The 24,180-nt window shown below is 44.7% G+C and overlaps 1 protein-coding gene across 1 annotated transcript in view; it reads right to left on the bottom strand.

Annotated features, from left to right (window-relative positions):
- Window positions 1-24,180, bottom strand: part of LUC7L (LUC7-like (S. cerevisiae)) — a 31,800-nt gene that overhangs the window by 4,762 nt on the left and 2,858 nt on the right. The window contains exons 4-8 of the mRNA XM_010857464.1: window positions 18,861-18,959; window positions 8,547-8,657; window positions 7,428-7,571; window positions 3,939-4,115; window positions 1,568-1,656 (exon numbers count right to left, since the gene is read on the bottom strand). Coding sequence (XP_010855766.1) covers window positions 1,568-1,656; window positions 3,939-4,115; window positions 7,428-7,571; window positions 8,547-8,657; window positions 18,861-18,959 — 620 coding nt within the window. The remainder of the gene's footprint in view (window positions 1-1,567; window positions 1,657-3,938; window positions 4,116-7,427; window positions 7,572-8,546; window positions 8,658-18,860; window positions 18,960-24,180) is intronic.

Raw genomic sequence — 24,180 nt, forward strand, 5'->3', positions numbered from 1 at the left:
AGGTTATTGATACTTCTCCCAGCAATCTTGATTCCAGCTTGTGTTTCTTCCAGTCCAGCGTTTCTCATGATGTACTCTGCGTATAAGTTAAATAAACAGGGTGACAATATACAGCCTTGACGAACTCCTTTTCCTATTTGGAACCAGTCTGTTGTTCCATGTCCAGTTCTAATTGTTGCTTCCTGACCTGCATACAAATTTCTCAAGAGGCAGATCATGTGGTCTGGTATTCCCATCTCTTTCAGAATTTTCCACAGTTTATTGTGATCCACACAGTCAAAGGTTTTGGCATAGTCAATAAAACAGAAATAGATGTTTTTCTGGAACTCTCTTGCTTTTTCCATGATCCAGCGGATGTTGGCAATTTGATCTCTGTTTCCTCTGCCTTTTCACTTGATGGAAATTAAATCACTATTTTGAAGATGCTTACAACTCCGTGGTCACTGCATTATTTACAATAGCTCAGGCACAGGAAAATCTAAGTGTCCGTTGATAGACCGATAAACATGATATAGTTGTATATATACATGTTATATATATATATATATACACATGTATATATACATATATACATGTATATATAACATGGCATGTTATTCAGTTAAAAGAAGAAGGAATTCTGCCATTTGCAACAACACAGATGGACCTTGAGAGCACTACGTTAAGTAAAATAAGTCAGAGAGGAAAAGATAAATGCTGTATGAGTTCAGTTATATGTGGAACAGAAGAGAGCCAAACTTACAGATACAGAGAACAGACTGGTGGTGCTAGAGGTAGGAAAACGAGGGTGGGCAAAGGCGGGAGGATGGAGACAGGTGATGACAACGTCGCAGAATGATGCTGTGCGGCCAAGAGCACACCAGCTGCGGGGGCCAAGGACCCACGCACAGAGCCCACCCCGCGACGGCGGTCACCTGTGTGAAAAGACCCTCGTGTCTGTACTTAATATTTTTATACTGTTCCAGTCTCTTTATAATCAACATGTTACATAATTAAAATAATGAAAAACAAAAGTTAGCAAGTTGTTCACAAAGGAATCCCTCCAGGCGTCTGTGTGCCCAACATAGAGCCTGGCTACTCTGGGCTCCAGACACTGCCCTGAACTCTGACCAGACCCACCACCCCTACCTGGCTGCTCTCAGGCATCCCAGCCCTAACATGGTCAGAACCACCTCCCCTCCCAAAACTCCGCTCCCAGGCTCCCCTCCTCTGTCACCATCAGCGGCCACTCCAGGCCAGCTCCACTCCCGCTCTGCACAGCTCACACCGTCCGCTAGCAGATGCTATCAGCTCTGCCCCCAGAGCACACAGCTCGTCCCTGGCCCCTCCTGGGCCTGGACCCTCCCAGCCACTCACGTTCTCCTTGTTCCCACCCAACGAGCCTCAGCCCTTGGCCCACGCGAGCCCGTCCCTGGTGGATCCCGCCATAGGGCTTGCGCTGGGCAGGAATCTTTTTGCTCCTTTTCATGGCCACCAGGTACCTGGCAGACCTCAAGTGTCACAGGCAACAGCAAGACTGCCAAGTACATGGGGTGTCCTTGGGATGGGGGGCTGTCCTCAGGCTCACCTTCTGCTCAGCCGCTCCTCCCGCTCTCTCTCCTCTCGCCTCCTCAGCCGATCCTGATTTCTCTTCTCCTGCTTCTCAGCCACAGTTTTCTAAATAAAACGGAAAACTGGGAAGATGAGAGAGGCACATACACACTAGGGTGTGAACAGTGCTGAACAAAGAACGTTTACATGACCTCAGTACTGGCGATTTAAGAACCTTAGGGAAATTCAGGGAACAGGAACACAATTCTTTTTATTAACAAAACCTCTTAACAGAAAATACATGGAATAAAAACTGTTTTATAAATTCAGTGACAAACTACTAACAGGTGCTGTACTTCTAAGTTACAAAAAGTTTATCATATGACTTCAAATCAATCAAGAAAGTTAAGGTTTTTACCCAAAGAAGACTCCACAAACTTTATGTGAAGGAGAACATGTGTATTTGATCAAGCACATCTTGCTTAGGGGAGCCAAGCTACCCAGCCTTGTTGCCGCCTGTCCTGGGGATGGGTTGTAGTGGACATGGAGGGAGGGAGGAGCACAGGAGATGGCCTGGAGACCCTGCCACTGGAGCACCCCAAAACCCACTTGGAGCCTTTCACACCATCTCATGCTGCTGAGAAGGCCTCCTCACCTCCCCCTGGGGAGGGGAAGGTATGCAGAGCCACAAGACAATGTCCAAGAGGGAGTGCAGCATGACCTAAAATATCAGCGCTGACAAAAGCCAGGCCCCCAGGAAGAAAGGGCACGGCTGTGGGTGCGCGTGTGTGTCTGCGTGTGACCTCAAAGCATCTGGGCCCAGGCTCTCCTATGCAGCTCCTCTAGCTCTGCCCTCTGACGTCATACATCCAACACTGGGAGCAGGACACAAGGACGCTGTCCCAGCACCTCGGTCTCCACACACACCCTGTCCAAGAACCGGGCTGGGGCTAGCATCAGCTCCTCCCCAAACCCTCCCCACTCCCTGTAACATTAGGTCCCCCCACAGGCAAGTCCTCACTCTTCTCCGCCTCCCTCCACTGCGTCCATCTAGGTCCAGAACCTGCAGGTGTGCACACCGCCGGGACCACTGAGTGAAGCCCTCTCCGAACTGGGCACAGAGCTCCTACTCTCCTCATAGTTAAGAGGTGCACTTCCAAGCAACCTTTTCTGCTGATAGTGTAATAGCTATTTATTGAAATCTGCAACTTGGCTGTATTGTTCTATCAACTATATACTGCTCATAACCACAATGACAAAATACGACTTTTAGATAAGTGAATACTTAAGTTCTGAAGATTTCAGCAAAAGAAGTTTCAATGTATGCTGATGTAAAAAAAAAAAAAAAAAGACTTTCAGGTATAAGAAACATTAGGGCAAAATTCTGGGGTGTTATGGAATGGAATGACAATTTAAAGGAAACTAGGAATATAAGGAGTAGATTTTTTATGAAGATGGTAGCTGTCACCAAATTGTTATTTATACTATATTAGCTACATGGAATATATGCTTATACTTTATACCATAAACTTATAAAAAAATTTCCAACTTAAAACCATGTGACAGAAAGTATCACTTTTCAGAATTCCCCTGGAAGCACAGGAGATGCTCAAGACCAGTGGTGAGCCTGCCAACCGGCTCCCTCTCCAGTCTGAGCGCACACCACCTCCAGGGACCCTCCCTGGGCATAAGGGCGCCCGCCACCCACTGCCCATTCCTGGGGCCACACGTGGCCTGAGGCCTTGACTGTCAAGGTGGCCTACAGTTAGGGGCCACATGTCTGTCCTTCCAGATTTTGGGCTTCTGGAGGAAAGGCCTGCATATTTCCCAGCATCCTAGTACACAGCCAGGGAGGTTTCATCAGTCTGAAAACAATTCGGCTTATCCCAAAGTTGCTTAACTTTCCTTCTCAGCATTCCATATGCAGGACGCTGAATGCTGTAATCTAACCCAGGAAAACAAGGAGCCCCGAGGAAGCGACAGAGGCATCCAGCCGTGGGGCAGGGCCACCAGAAAAAGTCCCGTCACCTTCTTATGCTTCTAGCCTGACCACATTCCACAGGTCCGCCTTCGCCTGAAGAGAAAAACCACAGGCTACTGGCTCTCTCTCACCTCCAAAGAGGTGTTTCCAGAGGGGTGCACGAGTTCTCTGTACCTGGGATGAATTCTGCCATTGTTCTCTGTAAACAAGGGGTAGTAGACTAAACAAACATCCCAGGCCCTGCTGGATTCTGAGATCTCAGGGAACACAACAATGACACCCGAGTAGCTCACTGTAAAGCTAAAGTATAAAACCAAGGCCTGATACCTCCACCAACAAAAAAAGAACACAAGGTTTGCTACAAGCAGAGACATGAAGACAATCACGATTTCGCAGGCTTCTTCAGAAACACAGCACATTAACATACCCTTAACTGATCGAGCTTCTCACGGATCTGAATGAATCCCAAGTGTAACTTGCCCCCGAAGTGGTCTGCAAGACGACGGTCATTGTCATGGAGGCCAAGGTAGGCCGAACAGACCTCACAGACACGAAGCTTCTGTTGCTGAAAACTGGACGCAGGCATGGAATTTCTGTATTCTTCCTGGAGAGCAGGAAAAGAGTGATCCAAGTGAGGTTAACTCAAATGCCACTGTCCACTCAACCCCTAAAGTGGGAAGTACATGAAGGGAGGTGACTTTTATTTTTAGCTGCCCAGCTTGCGGGACTTTAATCCACAGACTAGAGACTGAACCCCACGGCCTGGCAGTGAAGTGCCAAGTACTAACCACTGAACCACCAGGAAATTCCCTAAAGATGATTTCAAAATACATAAACCTGAATCGTTTACAAAGCTTCAGATTCTTGTAATTAAATTATAATTTAATTTCAATAAATTGTAATTAAATTGTAATCCAATTTAAACTGTTTATTTAAGAGATGAGCTAAGAGTCATGATTTCAAAGCAGTGAGGGATATTCAGAACACTGAGACACACAGGAGACTGTGTGCTAAAGGCCAGCGGGGAAAGGGAGTCCCTGCGATGGCGGAGAGCTCTGTGAAGACCAGACTACAGGCTCCTCACAGCGCCCCTAATCACACCAGACATGGTGGAGCTCTGTTAAGATCAGACTGACTACAGCGCCCCTATCACACCAGACAGACGGGCAAAACACAGAGCATCCAGAGTCTGCCCCGGTGCCCAGGAATGCCCAATGCAGCCCTGAAACCTAAAATCTGGAAGGAGAAACACGCCAGACATCTCTTCAAACGAGTAAGTGTGCCTAAGGGAACAGAACAAAGCGCACGCACATACATACACCCCCTACCCCGGCCCAGCAGCCAGTACGGTCTGAGTCTCATCACAGGAAGACACTGTGCCTCAAAGGAAAACACACAAATACAAAAGAAAATGACCCAGGACACAGTGATGGCTGCCTGTGCTCAAATTAACACACGCCTTCAAAATCTAGGTTGAGGGATGCATTTCAACATTTGTCCTTAAAGGGAAGACAATGTAATAATCTTCCATTAATTCATACATTCAAAACATTCCCTAAAAAATGCAAGTTAAAATAAGACATCATGTCACTCACTAGACTGACGGAGACACAGAACACCGGGCCCTCCCATACCCTGACGCTGGCGCCCGTGCAGCATGGTTACTGTGGGGGCAGCCTGTCTGTAAAGGTGGGGTTACCGGAAACATCCCTCACGTGAGCACATTGCTGGACACACAGAACCGGCCCTGAGATGAGAAACCATCTGTGACCTGGAAAACCACCCATGGACAAACAGCCGTGTGCCCCTAAAATGCAGTCCTGCAGCAGTAAACAAACTGAACCATCTGCCTGCAGCAGCCTGGAGAGCGCTGCCCGGCGATGCAAGTGGGAGGACCTGCAGCACCAATGCGGACGCCTACACGCCTGCCCAGGAACGCACACGGTTTATGAGCCCAGGTGTGCAATGAACGCACACGAACGCCCCTGTGGACAGAGCGGGAAAGACCGGGAGCTCAGATTTCCATTAGAGTGCGGCTTCTTTCCTAAAGAGTCAAACAGCTTAACAAGAAACACTAAATGTGGTGGGTGAGAGTTATCTGAGATAATATTCTACACCTTTCAGTAGTTTTGAAATTACGAATCCCATCCTCTAATATCCTTCAAAATAAATTCTACGCTGAGTGAAAAAAAAGTCAATCCCTAAGGGTTACAGACTGTGTGAATCCATTATGCAATGTTCTTAAAATGAGCAAATGCTAAGAATGCAGGGCAGACTGGTGGTCAGAGAAGTGGGTGTGCTGTGAGGGCAGCAGGCAGGACCTACGGGTGGTCAGCGGTCACTCTGTAGCTGTTCTGGGATGGGATGCTGTGTTACAGTTTTCTAAGACAGAACCACTGCGGGAATCTGGGTAAAAAGCACACAGTGCCCCTCCCGCTCCACTTCTTAGGATACCAAACAGCCCTGCCTGCCACGAAGGGCAGGGTGGGCACTACCCAGACCAGCACAGCGGAGGCCTCCCTGCTCCAAGCCACCGTCTTGTCTGTTTTAAGTAAGGGGGGAACTCAGGTGATAAGGAAAGGGACAGTGGCCGAAGCAAGGCGCCTGGAGGCCCCGTGTCTCTGACTCCTGCTGCCCTTGGGTCTGTCTGCAGACACCCGAGTGGTGAACCCCGCATCTACATTATTTCAAGTCTCGGATCCTCCTCACAGGTTTCTGGTGTCTGCTTTGCTCCTCAAAGCAGGAAGGCTCGGCCTCAGGATTCACTAAAAGGCTACAGAGCTCCTTCCTTCCTGACCCTCTGGCCTTTCTGCTGGGTACTGTCAGCAACCCAGGGAGCCTGACTCCATATACTCAAATTTTCCCTTTAAATACACAGAGGTTTGGATCCTATGTAAGGATTCTGATGCAGGACCTGGGACTCCCCACGCACATGCCACTGCCTCAGTGGGCACTCAGCAGGATTCATGTGTTCAGCTGTCATCACTGAGCTCCACTTTGTCCCAGGTGCCACAAGGAGCCAGGGGACCAGCAACAACCAAAACCAGCCCTGCGCTGGCACGCTGCCCACTCTGCCATCGCATCTCCATCCACCATCTGAACAATCTTCTCTCTGGGTCTCAGCAAATGGCCTTCAGGATCACCCTGCCCTACCTGGACATGCCCTGCACCCCAAGTCACTCTTAAACTGAGACCTCATTTCTTCTGAGCGCCCGTCTTCATCAGAGTGAATCTTAGCCAGTGCTCACATGCATTCTGCCTGGCCCACAGGAGGAGTAAAGGTACACTCCCGGCCCTCTCTCCCTGACTCTAACCTTCCCACATTCTCGAAGTCGATCCAGGCCACCTCCACTCCAGTGGTGAGGATCTGAGAAGCAGAAAACCCAACAGAGGAAACAGTCCAGACAGTCCTGGACTCAGCTTCCGCACCACACAGCAGAGTCCTGGCCTGGCAGCCCGAGGACACCACCTGGGTGCTGCCCATACCCTGCAGGGGTCTCTCTCCTGAGGGCACAGAGTCACTAATAACCCAAGGCCTCTCTTCACAGCAACTGTAAAGCCAGTCAGGCCCCATCACATCAGCTGAACACCTTGCACGCCGGGCCCTTCCTGGAAGCAGACGGACGCAGATGGGAGGTGCTCACTAACACGGACAAGTTACACTCAGGATGCACTCTACACACGGGAGAGATGCTCAGAGCTCCAAGTGCCCAGTCTGAGGCCTCAGGGGTCAAGTGAGCAGTGAAGACACAAACCCCAGGGTGGGCTGACTTGAAACGGTACCATCCTGACATTATCACTCTATTTCCAACTCCTCCTCAATATTCAAGAAAATGGAGGCTCAGTTTTAGCCCAATGGTCAGCTCTCCGAAGTCACCATGTTTTCTTCCCTCTTTAAGACATTTTCCTCACCGACCTCAGCTTCTTTTTTCTTTGCACGGACTTTCTCCACTTCCATGAGAATCTTCTGTGATTCATCCACATTTCCTTCAGCTCCCAGCTGCTCAGCTTTAGCAAGAAGCTTTCCTATTTCTTCATTCAATTCATGTACTTTTTCTGCCTGGAGAGAAAGAGACAGCCAGGTAAGACATCTAAAAACAAAAGACGAGAGCTGGGACGGAGGCTGAAGGGGTGGTGGTGTGTGTAGTTATGACTGATTTGTCCTGTCGTATGGCAGAAACCAACACAACATTGTAAAGCAATTATGCTCCAATTAAATAAAAACAAAAGATTTTTTAATGCAAAGAGTGTTTCTGTTGTTGCATTTCTGCTGTTTCACAGAGAATACACCAACAGCTGGAAACTTCACTGATGATGTGAATTCTAACAGTTACAACACCCATACTGCCACCACTGAGACCGACCGTTAAGCGTCAGACCCTAACCCGTAAGATCTCTGCACTGAATCCCAGCAGAAGCAAGAACACATGCCTGTCACTTCCACAGGCTGTAAGGCCCATCCTGTGGGCCAGCTTCCAGGACGTCACTCCGTATACCTTCCAGTACAGCTCAGCCTCCAGATGAGGGTAACAAAATGTGTGAGCCTAAACACATACATTACTTACCCTTTAAGCAAAATGACTCATCACTGGGAGTTTCTTTTAGAAATAAACAGCACCACTGGGCTAGTTAAAAACTGTCTATCTCCTAAGAAATCCTTCTATAAAACTGAAAGGAGAAAAAAAAACACTGAAGAAAACTCCACTAGAGAAAGGCAAGGCCTTCTAAACGATGTACATGCCGATCTCACCAGGTCTACCCTTTTCTTCTGTGACACAGACACACCAGAATTTAATCATTTCCCTGCTAACTTACCCCATTTCCTGTTCTGCGGAGGGATGTTAATAAAGTAACTTTACGACATATGCACAGCGCAGTGACAGGCTGCGAGCTTGGTGACGGCTTCCCTCCTTCCCTCGAACAGGCAGGGCAGTGGACACCCACTGTCCACCCCAAAATGCGCACTTGGCACTGACAGGTCCCAGCCCCGCTTTTATACCAACGACTTGAGGTGGAGGCCTCCCTCCCCGCATACCTTCGCAGAAACTTCTGCACTGATCTCCTCCTGCGTCTCTGCCAGCCGTTTCTTGGCAAGCTCCGTTCTCCGATCACACTCAGCAATGAAGGACTCCAAGTGATCCATCGCCTAGCTCAGGAGAGGCAGAGGGCTCCAGTCAGTGACCTGCCTGCAACCTCAGAGCTCATGTGTTCGATAGGAAGTGCAGTCCTGGGTTGGTTCTTAAGGCCTGTCGGTTCAGTGGGAAGATCTGCACTACTGCTAACATGTCCACAATCACATTCAATCTAGGGGCTTTGTTAAACCAAACGACCGTGCACAAGTATGGTCTTCTCATCTGATTTATCTTCAAATGTGTCAAAGAAACCCCATCCCTCAACAATTTCAAGAGATTCTAAAGGAAGTTGAAACACCTGGCATAACTGACTGTTCTGAGGGACAGGAGAGACTAGGCCGTGTTATCATGTCAGAGGCCCTCCGCTGGTGAGGCGGGGGGGTGCAGATGTACTCACTGGTCTTTGTGAGCCACGTATATATTATTCCCTCATGTTCTGAGGGTAGAGTTCCCCCTTCCACCTCAAAACAAAATAGAACAAATGTTACTTGAGCGGTGAACACGTTCAGTTATGGCCTACCATCTAAAGCAGTGGGAAAACAGGTTACTACTTACCCAAAGAGATAATGGAAAAGACACTCTGAAAAGAGTTGGTGGAAAAAAATAAAAGACTAATCAATAAGTGGTCATATATGCTAAGCAGTTAACTTGCTGTAACTAGTCAAGGCCCCAACATAACTTCAGATAAACATACAAACAGGACACCCCTTTTCCAATCTCCAGGCTAGGACCAACCAGCGCTGGGCAGCAGGTCCCACGCTGCGCGTGTTACACAGACAGCAAGTGGGAGCGGGTGGCGGGATTAGACAGGGTGAGCAGAGCGAGGAAAGCCCTGGGCGCAAATGGTAATAAGGCAGATGAAAGTCAGGCCGAGGGACCAAGAAGTGATGACCTATGTCCCTGCCTCCAGATGTGGTCTGGAGAAAGCCCCCAGCAGGGATCAGCGTGGACAGTGGGATCCCCGTTTTTCAAAGGAAAGCATACTTGGGCATTGGTTGAGACAGGAAAGAGGCTCTGTGATAGCGCTACACCTGCGGTCCACCAAGGCAAACTCCCGGACTCCACACTCCTGGAGCTAAAGACCTCCTTCCTGTTATTGGTCCTCAAATATTCTCGATGAACATTTCACTATGCTCACATCAAACCATCAGGAAAGCCAGTGACCGGCATTCGTTGGCATGCATGCACTGCATTTCCTGGAAGGATGTTGAGCTGACCAGCTCTGCTGACAAGGTGGGAACTTGACAGGATCAAAGTGTAAATCAGGCACCACCCATGCTCTTGGGGACAAGGGCTCCTAACAGACCAGCCGGAGAGGCCCCAGGAGCGCCCGCGCACAGGTGCTGAGACCTGGGTACAGAGTTCCTCTACTGCCTCCCCAGAGAGCAACCTCACACCCAACATGGAACCAAGACTCCACTCATTAGGGTTTGAGTGGGCAATTCTGCCAGTGCCTTTGCCAAGCAAAGAACCACTGCACCTTACACAGAATATAAACTGCCTATGGACTCAGACATCTGACCAGCTAACAATAAAATGGTAAATTTCATAGCACAGAACAGGCAGAATGCAGAGACATCTCAACTGAATGTTCTTTAAAAGATGGCTCTGTTCTGCTGCCCCTCCTTCTCTTCAATGTGCTTCTCAATTTCATTTTGCTTCCTAAATCAAAGAGCAGGTTTAAATGATAAAAATAAAATTTACAAAGAAGGTATTCAAACCTACAAATTAAGCGCTACTGACAACCTACCACTTACTAGGAAGTCATGCACCTCTACCCTGTAATTCAGGGGTGGCGTGATGAACCACATACTGCTAGGGGGGGTTGAGCTCATGGGGGTGCACAGGTCTCACTGCTGCTGAGGCTGCCCCCTGCCCCAAGACGGTGAGGTGGTCTCCCTGACCCTCCTGCCCAGCAGCATCGGCAAGCCTGAGAGGAGCCCATGCTGCCAGCTGAACAGTCAGTGCAAACATGTGCCTCGGGACAGCCATCCAGGGCTCTCCAGGCACCAACTCCCAGATGAAGGAAAGGAAGCACAGTCTCCAGAGTCCTGAGGGACAGCGTCAGGAGGCAAGGACCCCTGTGATCTGACTCCACAGTCCCTATGCTTGGCCCTCACAGCTGAGGCAGTACTCACCAGCCCCATATATAGAAACTAGAAAAGGGCAAAGTAACTTGCCCAGGGTTGCACACGGACTCTAACCCTGGACCTAAGAGAAAGTGTGACTGCCACACTACGCACCTGTAAGACAGAGAGCAGTGGTCCCATTAGGTGAGATGGTGTGTTGCTCTAGAAACCTGTTACATCTCAAAGGAAATCAACGTGGGGAAATGGTGAACTATATTTTCACTGAATAGAGAAAAATGTTTACATCTTCCACATGCGAACAGTGAACTAACGGTGCTCTGTGTGTCTGCGTCCAAGTTGAGATACTTGAGATGCATTTACACAGATGACCTACTCCTTCTCCTAAGGAACTCCTGGTATAACTCTCTCAAGAAACTAAGGCCAGGTCCTGGGGTGGTCAGGCCAAGGCTGTGCTGGACTAGAAAGAAACAATGGTGAGGTAATTTCTCCCAGGTAACCCAAGTTTTGGGTGGAGGAGCCAGCCACCAGCTCAAGTTGAGGGTCTAAGCAGGGTATACCTACACAAAGAAACACCTTTATGACAACCCTGTCAGGCCCACGAAAAAATACCTGCTTAAACCTCTCTGACTGGCAAAAACTGGAAGTTTGGTAACTCGCTCTGTTAGTGAAGACGTGAAAATGGGAACTCCCAGGTGCCGCTGGGGGCAGCACTCACCCTCTGGAGAGCATGGTGGCACTAGCCGCCAAAATGACAAAGCACAACCTTTCTGGGCAGACAGCACCGCCTCTAGGGATCTTTCCTAGACACACTCACGAGGTGCTGATGTGTACTACAGCACTATGACCATCAACAGGGGACCAGTCCTATAAAACAGAAACCCATCCTCTGGAATACTATGTCATCACAAAAAGGGCAGAGTTAACTATATGACAGGGAATAATCTGAGATATATGCTAAAAATTAAATCAAGATGAGGGAAGAGCAGACAGACAGAGCATGTGTCCAGGAGACTATTACTTGTGTTTTAAGAAAAGTGAGATACATGCCCCTCAGGTTCCACATAATCTCCAAAGGGAAGAGAAGAAACTCGAAACTCAACACCTGACTACCTCTGGGGCCAATCAGGGGGCTCAAGAGCAGAGCAGGAGACAGGCTTCACAACATACCTTTCGTATCTCAAACTCTGAGCCACGTGAACATCTTACGTGTTTTACAATTAGTGACAAGCAGCAACCCTAGTGACGTAACTGATCTAGGCAATAATCCTCACCGCTGCTGGATGCACGCGCCCCAGTCTGACGGGGGCCTGTGCAACTAGCAGCCAGGCTGCCCACGCCACTCCAGCCCACTGACGTCATCCACCGAGGTGACGCGCCAACCACTGCCCAGCTCCACCTCTGCGCTACTCTGTCAAACAAAAACCTGATTCTGACCATCACACATCCAGATCTAACTTCCAGCTTACAGGAAATTTCAAATATAAGGGAAAACATATTAAAAAGACTGCATCATAAGGACACAATCAGCAAAATCCAGGATATGAGAAACATTAATTTCTTCAAACAGATGTAAAAAGACTTAGGAAGCATCCTAACGTATAGATCTTATTTTGGTATCCGAGTCAAACAAAAGACTGTAAAAAAATCCTTTTTGAGACAATCTGGGAAATTTGAAGACTGTTAGATAAAATTAAGAAATTATCCTTTAAATAATAAATATTTTAAATAAAATTATCTTCTAGATGTATTTGCAGTACTTACAGATGAAATTCCATCTCTAGGAACTACTGTAAAATAATCCAGTATGGAAAGACAAAATAAAGATGAAACAAGTCTTCACATCAACAACCACTGAAAACCGGGAGATGAAACCCAGAGATGGTCACTATATTATTCTACTTACACTTGTATGTTTAATTTTTTTCTCAACACATTTAAAAAGACATGCTAATAACATACAAACTACTATATATAAAATATACAAAGAAGGTCCTACGTACAGCACTGGAAAATATACTTAGTATCTTGTAATATACTATACTGGAAAAGAATCTGAAAAAAAATGTATATATACATATAACTGAATCACTTGGCTGTACACCAGACACGCAACACTATAAATCAACTGTACTTCAATTAAAAGAGAAAAACATGGTAATAAGTACATTCTGTCCCAACCAACTATAATACCAGATTTTTGTATGCAGAGTAAAAATAACTTCACAAGTCAATGGCAACACTGAAATATTTACAGATGACAGGATGTGTGAAGTCTGAGATTTGTAAAAAGTCAGTTGGCCATGAGCTGATCATTCCTGAGGCTGAGTGATGGGTACACGGAGACCCATTAAGCCGTTACGCCTCCTGCTGTCTGAGATCCTCCAAGGTAAAACAAAACAAAAAGCAACTGGCCATCCAAGGTCGCCTGCAGCACTTGAAGAGCAAGCTGTTGCTCCTTTTCCACCTTGAAGCTGTGGTAGGGGACTGCCTCCGGGGAGTGGGAGGGGCACAGGGAAGGAGGCTTTCTGGGTTTTCCATGACAGTCTGGGGAATTCTGATTTGGCCACACACTTCCAGGGAGAGCACACAGTGAGTTCCAATACACACACTTACCCTTTCTTGCTCAGGATTTCCTAAGGAATTTTAAGTCACTGAACGTTCAGGTCTCACAAACATTTATTTCAAGGGCACAGTCTACCATTTGAGTCCCTCATAATCTGTTCATTCATCACTAAAGCATTTTTGTTGCATCCAATTTTTCAACCTTATACACGATGCTACGACAACACTACTTCGTGTACCACTGTTTGCCTGTGTTTTCAATCACAGTTGACCCTTGAACAATGGGCGGCGGGGTGGGTGTTAGCGATGGATCCTGTAGCTGTGCAGTATGCATTTACTGCGAACAATCTCCAAGTGTACCCTCACAGTTCAAGAAACAAGTGTTGTTTAAGGGTCCACTGTACTTTCTTAAGACTGAGGATTTGTAGAAATAAGTTATAATGTAGAAGTACCTTTAAATTTTCATTTCTGCACACTATATTAGCAATTCAATTGGACCTAACAACTTCACATGACTTAAAAAGCATAATTCTTTCTTCCTCCCTAAGAAATAATCATTTGAGCCTGGTAAATACCTTTTAAAACTGTATTAAAATGCATATACAAGTACACAATTTTTACTCCATCTAGGATAGTTTTTAAAGCTTTTTCATTTTTTACATCAATGCACACATTTTCTATGATCTATAGCTGTGCAGCATTTCACTGTTTTAAAACAACTATATCCATTCCATAGTAAGTATATATTTGCATTTTTTCACCTTTCACTAATTCAGAACAATGCAATAACACCTTAAGTCTTCTCATACATGGGCAAATACTCTAGGACCATTTCTTACAAACTGCTTAGAGGACACTAAAAGCTTATAAATATTTTAAAATTATATACAGAGCTGATGAGCTCTTATAAAAGATTTTTATACTGAAAGTCAAATGTCACCTAAGCTGAGCAACTAATTCAGAAATGAAACAGACTGGAACTACCCTGGTGATCCAGGGGCTGAGACGCCACACTCCCAGTGTAGGGGCCCAGGTTTGATCCCTGGTTGGGGATCTAGATCCCGCATGCCGAAACCAAGAGCTCCTGCTTGCCATGACTAAAGATGTCGCACGCTGCAACTAAGGCCCAGCGTAGTGAATTTAAAAAAAAAAAAAGAAAACAGACTAATAATGATGCTTTCTATAAAAGCATAATTTTCTTTTAAATTCATGCATCCACTTATTAATAAATCCACTAAAAACTCAAGTTTTAGAAGTTTCTCTTTTCTGAAAGAATAGATGAAAGGCACCTAACACGCAAAAGCCTTCATGTTGATATGACTATAATAACCTGTTCTAAAACCACTGTCTCTAATACAACCTGGATAAAAACAGCTCCTAATCACCTCTGACTGATCCACTCAATAAAACAACTCTCCCAGGGTCATGTGATGATGCTTCCTGACTTCTGGCAAATAGCACCAATCTTATTATACTTTCAGAGACTCTGGAGATAAATGGTAGGCCCACCTCAAAGATTTACTGTCAACAGTGAAGAGATTCTACCAAAACACTTGGTAAGATACACAAATATAAGTTACTAAGAAAAACCATGGATTACTGACGGTTCACAATTTGTGAAAACAAAACCTGTCTCCATCTTATAGTAGTGATGACTACACTGTACTCCCTCCAGGAACCAAATTCAACACCATACAGGAGCTGCTGGTTCCACGCCTGGGAACTGAACCATCCACATGGCCATGTGGAGGCTTGGAGCCTCACACCAACAGCAGTTCCTGAGGAGGCAGCAACAGGTCAGCAAGATCAAGAGTCAGCTCACTGACTGGCCAAAAGCGCTTCTGGCCAAAGCACTTCTGAGGTGTTCTGATTTATCAAGATTGCAATTCAACAAGAAACATCACAACTAGCTTTTGCTATATACATGTGTTCACCCTGAAAAGCCTATCTTCAAAAGATACAAGTGACCTCTGGAGAGGCACTGGATAGGAGTCATGTGGAAAAGGGCAGACTTTTCAACCTGGAATCTCTAACAGTTGTCTTACCTATCAAGAACATTGAAAAAGTTATTCCATCAAGTTTTTGTAACAAACCTGTATTCTAGGAAAGGACTTTATTTTTTCCTTCTAAGTTTATTCTGCATAACTAAGGAAATAAATTATTTTAGCCTGGTATTTCAAAGCCAGGCCACATTTAGTGTATTAAAGTAACCCATGCACATCCAAACACTACTGATATGTATTAAAAATTCAAGGCAGGATAAATTTTATGGCTTGTGAATTTTACCTTTAGGTCATTATTTTAAAAAATAATAGCAAATAAATAATAAATAAATAAAAACAATAAACAAACTACTCATATTTATTTAAATAAAAATAATAAATAAAAAGTTATGGCAATATCTTCCTAGCACCCAGAGCTCCACAAAGCACCATTCACTGTATGAAAGGGCGATAACTAATGTAAGTGGTCCTTGTTAATAAACAGCCCCATTAGATCCTTCTCTTTTCACTTTAAAAAAAAGTTGCAATGAGCACCTTTTCTGTGGACTCATTAACACATACCATTAAGATACAGTCCCAGCAGCAGGATCCTGGAACGAGTGTATACATGCATTTAACACGCTGACAACTACTTGCTGACTGCCCTCCCACAAGCACAGCCGCTCCAAGTCACCCCCACTCGTCAGAACAGGAAGGCCTCCTCTGGAGGTTCAGCACTAGCTAGCAAACATTTCAACATGAACCATCTATAAGATAAAACATGATTTTTTCTAAATCAGAGAACATACCTATTCTTTAATATATATATTATATTTTGTCTACAGCTTGTGGGATCTTAGTTTCCAGACCTAGGATTGAACTGGAACCCTTGGCAGTGAGAGGAGAAGTCCTAACCACTGGACCATGAGGGAATTCCCTCAAATATGACTTTTAAGGAGCTGGAGGGAGAGGTGGTCACCTTTTAAACTGGAAAAGGTATTCCTCTAAATGGTAAATTTTCACAGTACAAAAACATCTTTTGACCTACTCTAGCCCTCCAACTGAGACAAAAGTGTTCAAAGTCTCGTGGTTTCTTCTAAAACCACTCTGTAAATCTAAGGATGTCAACAATACTAAACACTCTTTCTTTTAAAAGTCACACTATGGAAGTCGTCATAGCATACCAGTTTTCCCACTTCACCTTGGACACAATTTCACTGCCTCAGCCCTCTTTCCACAGCCGCACATCATCCCACTGTGGAGAGCAATGACACGACCCAAGCCCTCACGGATGGAGTCTGCAGGCTGCAATGCTGCAGGAGTATTCTGAAGCAGATTTACCTTCATTAATAAGCAAGTGTATCATCAGATACGCTTTCAGAGCTAGCACTGCTACCATGTGCTTTCCCATCCTCGGGGGCTCAGTCATCCAAGAGCTGTATCAGAATTACTTAACTCTCCAACTCCTAAGTCTGAGTGAGGGTGAACACCCATCACAGGATTAGATGCCCACTAAAAATGTCTTTTATCCTCTCACTGTTTTCTATTCAGCTGTTGCTACAGGTCCAGTCATGATGAGCTTTATCATGAAAGGTACCTGCCCTTCATATGCTGCAGATATTGTGTCTCAGCTGAATTCTTATTTTATATATGGGAATTCTTGATACGCTAGAATTTTTTAAGTTTTTATACAGAAAACATGTATCCATCTTTACCTTACAGCTTCTTAGGGTTTATAACATGTCAACATGGCAAAACAAAATTCTCTTTTGGGGGATCCAACCCGGTTTTTCACTAACTGGGTAATCCACAGTTTCTAATACTGTTCATTAAAAAAACTCATCTTCTCCACAGTGGCTGAACAATGCCCCACATAAAAATACTAAATTACCATATGTTTCAGTCTTTCTGCGCATAAAAATACTAAATTACCACGTTTTAGTCTTTCTGCGCATAAAAATACTAAATTACAGTATGTTTCAGTCTTTCTGTATTCTCAATTTCTTCTATTACTCTGTTCTTACATACTGAATTCATCAGGCCATTTAAAAAGTACACAGACATTCTAATTCAGCAGAAATCCTAACATTTGTGATACAAAAAGTTACATAACTCCAAGTGAAAATTTAACCCGTACATCTTTGTTCCTCTGCTTCTGAAACCTGGTATCCCAAGAAAATTCAACACTGATGCACTTGAAAAAGAAATGGTAATTTTAACCACTTTTTAAGATTACTGATTTAAGTAGAATTTACTCCAGCTATAATACATCCTCTAAAATGTCTATTGGGAGAAAAAAAAATGCCTTTCCTTGATATTCCTTTCCTCTGATTTCCTCCCACCAAGCTCAGTGTCTCCCCAGTCTTCACCCAGGAACCTGAAGGGCATCAAACCCCTCACTGACCTCTGCTAACTCTAGGAATGGAGGATTCAGGAAAAGAAAAAAACTAAAACAGAGTGGCTCTATCAATCCCTATGGTCCAGTGGTTAGGACTTCACGCCTCCACTGCAGGAGTCCTTGTTCAGTCCCTGGAAGGTGATCTAAGATCCCACAAGCTGGACAGCATAGCCTAAAATAAATTAACAAAATAAAGTGACCAAATCATGCATTCCCAATGGGGACAGGAATGAAAACTGGTCTCAAAGAGTGAAGAAAATCTTAAATAGTACAATGATAAGTGACCTGTAAAGGATCACAGTACATAAACTGATATGCTGGGTATCTGTGTTATCAAAATTTCATGCAGGGGACAACCACCAACAACAACAAAACAATTCACGGAGGGGAGATGGATGAATTAGGGGAAAGGGTCTAAAAAAGGCTCTTTTGGGAGGGAAAAACAACAAAAGTTATGAAATACTAATTTATAATGACTAAATTGCAAAATATTTAATGACCTGATAATACCAAGCATTGGTAAGGGTATGTTCACTGTTATTAAATGGGTAAACGGATACATTTCATCAAAAATTAGGGAGGAAGAAGAAAAAGAACTACCTTGCAAGAATAAACATGCGCAGCTTCTACGAGCAAGCAATTCTTCTCTTAAAAATATACCCTAGGTTAACTGTTGTACATGTGCACCAAGATATTCCATAACATTTATAACGCTATTCATAATAAAAAACACAAACAAAAAAAAACCCCACTAGAATCAACCCAACTGTCTATGAATATAGAATGGGTAGTTCAGGGAACTATGAAATGCAGCAATGAAACCAAGCCATACCGAAAAAAGTATGTGAAGGAACACAGCACTGAAGGAAAAATAAAGTTACTAAGATTACCTACACTACAAATCCATTTTTGTAAGTTCAAAAGCAAGAATAAACATAATGTCCAAGAAAACATAAAATATATAAGAAACACTCAAAATAAAACAATACAGTACAAAACTTAGAAGAGTTGGGATGGTAGACACACAGACGCAGAACGGTCCTGGCCACATCCCAGCTCCCAGCCAGAGAGTGGTGGAATAACATCTGTTTTATCGTTTTGCGTCATAACTTACACACATTATTCTTGTTAGTGCAGTATTTGGCTCTTCACAGTAGGGAACAATTAACATCAAATAAAACTTACATCCAACTCAAAAAAGAGGTCCCTTTCTTTACTTGCAATCTCATAATCTGCTCGGAGGGCCAAGTCGTGGATTTTGGTACATTCTCCTAAGTCCATGCGCTGTGAAAGAGAAACAAAAATTTACATACAAACATCTAACCATTTGTAGGAAGCACATGACCTGGTGGTAACTGTCTTCAAAATCAACAATGCTTTTTTGAATGCTGACTATGATAAGAAAATTAAGAAACAATGTGGCCAAGAAGTCTTATTTTCCTTTTTCTACCATGATTACATGACACTCAGAAAAGGTGCATTTCAGTGTAATGATTTCTATCTCCTATGGAACCAGAGATTACTAGACTATTTTTCATTACTTAGCTTTCACCATCATTATCTCATGAGTGTAGAAACGTCTATTCAGTAAAGAGCAGCATGGGGGAAGGGGTGGCAAGAAGGCCAGGAAACAAGAGTATCCCTGACAGCAACAAGTTTCCATGCATTCCTTCTTGTAATCCTGACCACTAAAGTCTAAATCACAGAGACGAGAAGAGGAAAGAACAGACAGAAATCAGGTTTTGGGGTGCTACCACATAACCTAACACCTGACGTTAGGTAGCTCTTTGCATATCAAAGGAAATCAAACACAACTGGCTGACTCAGAGCCCAGAATCCATTCTCCCAACCTGGCACAGGACTCTGGACACACATCTGGGACGAAGATTGGACCACTCACTTGCCCCACGTGAAAGACAAAAGGCTCTTTCACCAAAACAGATTATTTGGGTTACCAGTAAGACCAGCCTGATGTGCTACTGCACATTGTGAGCACAGACAGAACAATCAGACAGCAGCGTGCATTTCTCACCTAAGTCCTAAGTAAAGGACCCTGTATAGGGACCCCCTCCACTCCTGTCTGTGGTCATCTCAACAGCAACAGGGACGTTCGGATGCTGAGGGTCAGGTTAACAAGTCAGAAAGTGCCAATTAACAAACCCCAACAGCCTGGTGAGGAGATGCCTCGGGAACCCATGCTGCTGCAAACAAGCACAACTACCTAACAAGGGAACAGACCAACAGAGTCCAGAAATCCTCCAGCTCAAACTACAAGTGCGTTCAAAACGAGCTTAACAAAATACTCCATGGATCACAAAATCCGTAACATCCTAGGACAGGATCCAGCTCTTCAGCCCTAATCTCAGAAGATGCAGCCATCCTTATGACAAAATGTCCCACAGCATCGCCAGTGACACAGCCAAGAGGCGGCTGCCCAGGGTGGAGCTCATATTCATTTTGACCAAACGGTAAATGCAAAAGCTCTGTTCTCCTTCATTATGCTTACTATGAGGTCACTTGCAGCTTCTGTGTGTTGGTTACACGGGGAATCCAGAGGTAAGGAAACACAAGTTCTAAAAGCCAAAGCTGCAACTAGAATTGCTGTCATTGTAAAGCTGGCATATTCTGCTTCATTCATTATTTTAAATACCACACATAATCCTTAAAAAATACACAGCTTCTGAAGTAAGCCCATGGGCCACCACTACTGAGCCGTTGTTCTGGAGCCCGAGAGCTGCAACCACTGAAGCCCATGCTCCAAAAGAGAAGCCACTGCAGTGAGAAGACACTGAATGAGGAGACCGCTTGCTACAACTAGAGAGAACTCCATGCAGCAACCAAGAACCAGCACAGCCAAAGATAATAAATGAATAAATGTATTTAAAAAAACATATATTTTATATATATATACACAGCTTCCGGATTTCCCTAGTGGTCCAGTGGTTAACACTCCATACTTTCAAAGCAGGGGGTGCGGGTTTGATCTCTATTAGAGGAACTATGATCCCACATGCTGCAGAGCCCAAAAAAATCACACAAAGGTAACTAAGTGCTATAGCTGAAAAACGAGAGACAGCTCTTAGAAATTCTTTAAATGCTAACGAACATTCTACTGCTCAAAGAAAAACTTTCAGATGAAGCAAGCAACAAAACCACTAAGTACTAAAAATCTTAAGTGCAAATCAACTTCCATTCTAAAAGCTTCAACTGTCAAGGAAGTTTCAATATTAGGGAACCACACATGAAGCAAAATTGACCAACACCTTCCTTCAGATGGGAGCGCTCAAGCGGCCACTGCAGAAACAGGTGAAAGACAGGCCTGGGACTCCATGTGTCTCTGAAGGTCGCTCTGCAACTCTGCCAAGGAGACAGAAGTACTAGCCAACTCCTCTGGCAGCCAAACACCCAGCAGAGCTGAAATACCTCACTCGTTTACTTCTTCCAAAATACTTAAGTGGCTGTCAAATGCAGCATGCCAGACCTTTTATCTTCTTTTTCAATCGCACAAATATCTGTGCTCTCTACCCTCCAGAGGTCTCACACAGCAGACACGGAAGAATAGTAAAGGCTCTTTAGAGAACTTTCAGAAAACCAAAGTTCTTCCACAAGTTACACTCTCTTCCCTCCAGCTATCCCTCTGGTCTTACTATCAATACACCATTTTCCCATTCCATTCCTCTGCTGCCTCACCCCTATTGACAGGAGAGGGCCTGGAGAAGCCCTTAGCATGCTGAGGGTTCTAACCACTCAGTCCACCTCCATGGAGCACAGCAGACTCTACCCCTACCACCCAGGAGCCCACAGCCATGAGGCTCCATCTTTACACTCGCCACCCAAATTTCCAGCCCTCATCTCAACTGACCTCAGCAGCCCCAACACTTATTCACTGCACCTTTGCATGAAAACAGGTCTCCTGGGCTCTCTTCTCGGTTTGAGTTGTCTGTCCAACGGGGACGGCAGTGACACTGCTCAGTCCCTGGCCTCTCATCAAAGCCCCACAGTCTCTGCCTCCTCCCCACGACCCACACCAACCCAGATGCACTCCTGCTTCCCTTGGCTCCACCAGCCACCCGGAGCGCTATTCCCCTAAAGGTGCACATGTGTGTTTTCACAGCACTGAGGTCTCTGCTCCCGTATCCCGAGAGGCCTTTCCATATCGCGCTATCCAAAACAGTCCAGAACCTACTCGCTATTTACTGTCTGTCCTGTTTCTCCATTAGATGAGAGTCAACATTTTTTGTACGACATCCCCAGTGCCTGGCAGAGTACTTGTCCAGTAAATACTTGGCAGATTAAACTATACCTAATACACTAACCCAAAAAAGATGTCCTTTTCATTATAGGTGACTGGAATGCAAAAGTAGCAAGTCAAGAAACACCTGGAGTAACAGGCAAATTTGGCCTTAGAATATGGAATGAAGCAGGGCAAAGACTAACAGAGTTTTGCCAAGAAAACGCATTGGTCATAACAAACAGCCTCTTCCAACAACACAAGAGAAGACTCTATACATGGACATCACCAGATTGTCAACACCGAAATCAGATTGATTATATTCTTTGCAGCCAAAGATGGAGAAGCTCTATACAGTCAGCAAAAACAAGACCAGGAGCTGACTGTGGCTCAGACCATGAACTCCTTATTGCCAAATTCAGACTTAAATTGAAGAAAATAGGGAAAACCACTAGACCATTTAGGTATGACCTAAATTAAATCCCTTATGATTCTACAGTGAAAGTGAGAAATAAGATTTAAGGGCCCAGATCTGATAGATAGAGTGCCTGATGAACTACGGAATGAGGTTCGTGACACTGTACAGGAGACAGGGATCAAGACCATCCCCATGGAAAAGAAATGCAAAAAGCAAAATGGCTGTCTGGGGAGGCCTTACAAATAGCTGTGAAAAGAAGAGAAGCGAAAAGCAAAGGAGAAAAGGAAAGATATAAACATCTGAATGCAGAGTTCCAAAGAATAGCAAGAAGAGATAAGAAAGCCTTCTTCAGCAATCAATGCAAAGAAATAGAGGAAAACAACAGAATGGGAAAGACTAGAGATCTCTTCAAGAAAATCAAGAGATACCCAGGGAACATTTCATGCAAAGATGGGCTCGATAAAGGACAGAAATGGTATGGACCTAACAGAAGCAGACGATATTAAGAAGAGATGGCAAGAATACACAGAAGAACTGTACAGAAAAGATCTTCACGACCCAGATAATCACGATGGTGTGATCACTGACCTAGAGCCAGACATCCTGGAATGTGAAGTCAAGGGGGCCTTAGAAAGCATCACTACGAACAAAGCTAGTGGAGGTGATGGAATTCCAGTTGAGCTATTTCAAATCCTGAAAGATGATGCTGTGAAAGTGCTGCACTCAATATGTCAGTAAATTGGAAAACTCAGCAGTGGCTACAGGACTGGAAAAGGTCAGTTTTCATTCCAGTCCCAAAGAAAGGCAATGCCAAAGAATGCTCAAACTACCGCACAACTGCACTCATCTCACACGCTAGTAAAGTAATGCTCAAAATTCTCCAAGCCAGGCTTCAGCAATATGTGAACCGTGAACTTCCTGATATTCAAGCTGGTTTTAGAAAAGGCAGAGGAACCAGAAATCAAATTGCCAACATCTGCTGGATCATGGAAAAAGCAAGAGAGTTCCAGAAAAACATCTATTTCTGTTTTACTGACTATGCCAAAGCCTTTGACTGTGTGGATCACAATAAACTGTGGAAAAATACTGAAAGAGATGGGAATACCACACCACATGATCTGCCTCTTGAGAAATCTGTATGCAGGTCAGGAAATAACAGTTAGAACTGGACATGGAACAACAGACTGGTTCCAAATAGGAAAAGGAGTTCGTCAAGGCTGTATATTGTCACCCTGCTTATTTAACTTATATGCAGAGTACATCATGAGAAACGCTGGACTGGAAGAAACACAAGCTGGAATCAAGATTGCCGGGAGAAGTATCAATAACCTCAGATATGCAGATGACACCACCCTTATGGCAGAAAGTGAAGAGGAACTCAAAAGCCTCTTGATGAAGGTGAAAGTGGAGAGTGAAAAAGTTGGCTTAAAGCTCAACATTCAGAAAACGAAGATCATGGCATCCGGTCCCATCACTTCATGGGAAATAGATGGGGAAACAGTGGAAACAGTGTCAGACCTTATTTTTCTGGGCTCCAAAATCACTGCAGATGGTGACTGCAGCCATGAAATTAAAAGACGCTTACTCCTTGGAAGAAAAGTTATGACCAACCTAGATAGCATATTCAAAAGCAGAGACATTACTTTGCCAACAAAGGTTCGTCTAGTCAAGGCTATGGTTTTTCCTGTGGTCATGTATGGATGTGAGACTTGGATTGTGAAGAAGGCTGAGCGCCAAAGAATTGATGCTTTTGAACTGTGGTGTTGGGAGAAGACTCTTGAGAGTCCCTTGGACTGCAAAGAGATCCAACCAGTCCATTCTGAAGGAGATCAGCCCTGGGATTTCTTTGGAAGATG

This window comes from Bison bison, unplaced genomic scaffold (genome assembly GCF_000754665.1).
Source record: "Bison bison bison isolate TAMUID 2011002044 unplaced genomic scaffold, Bison_UMD1.0 scf7180017854880, whole genome shotgun sequence".
Classification (NCBI taxonomy): Eukaryota; Metazoa; Chordata; class Mammalia; order Artiodactyla; family Bovidae; genus Bison; species Bison bison.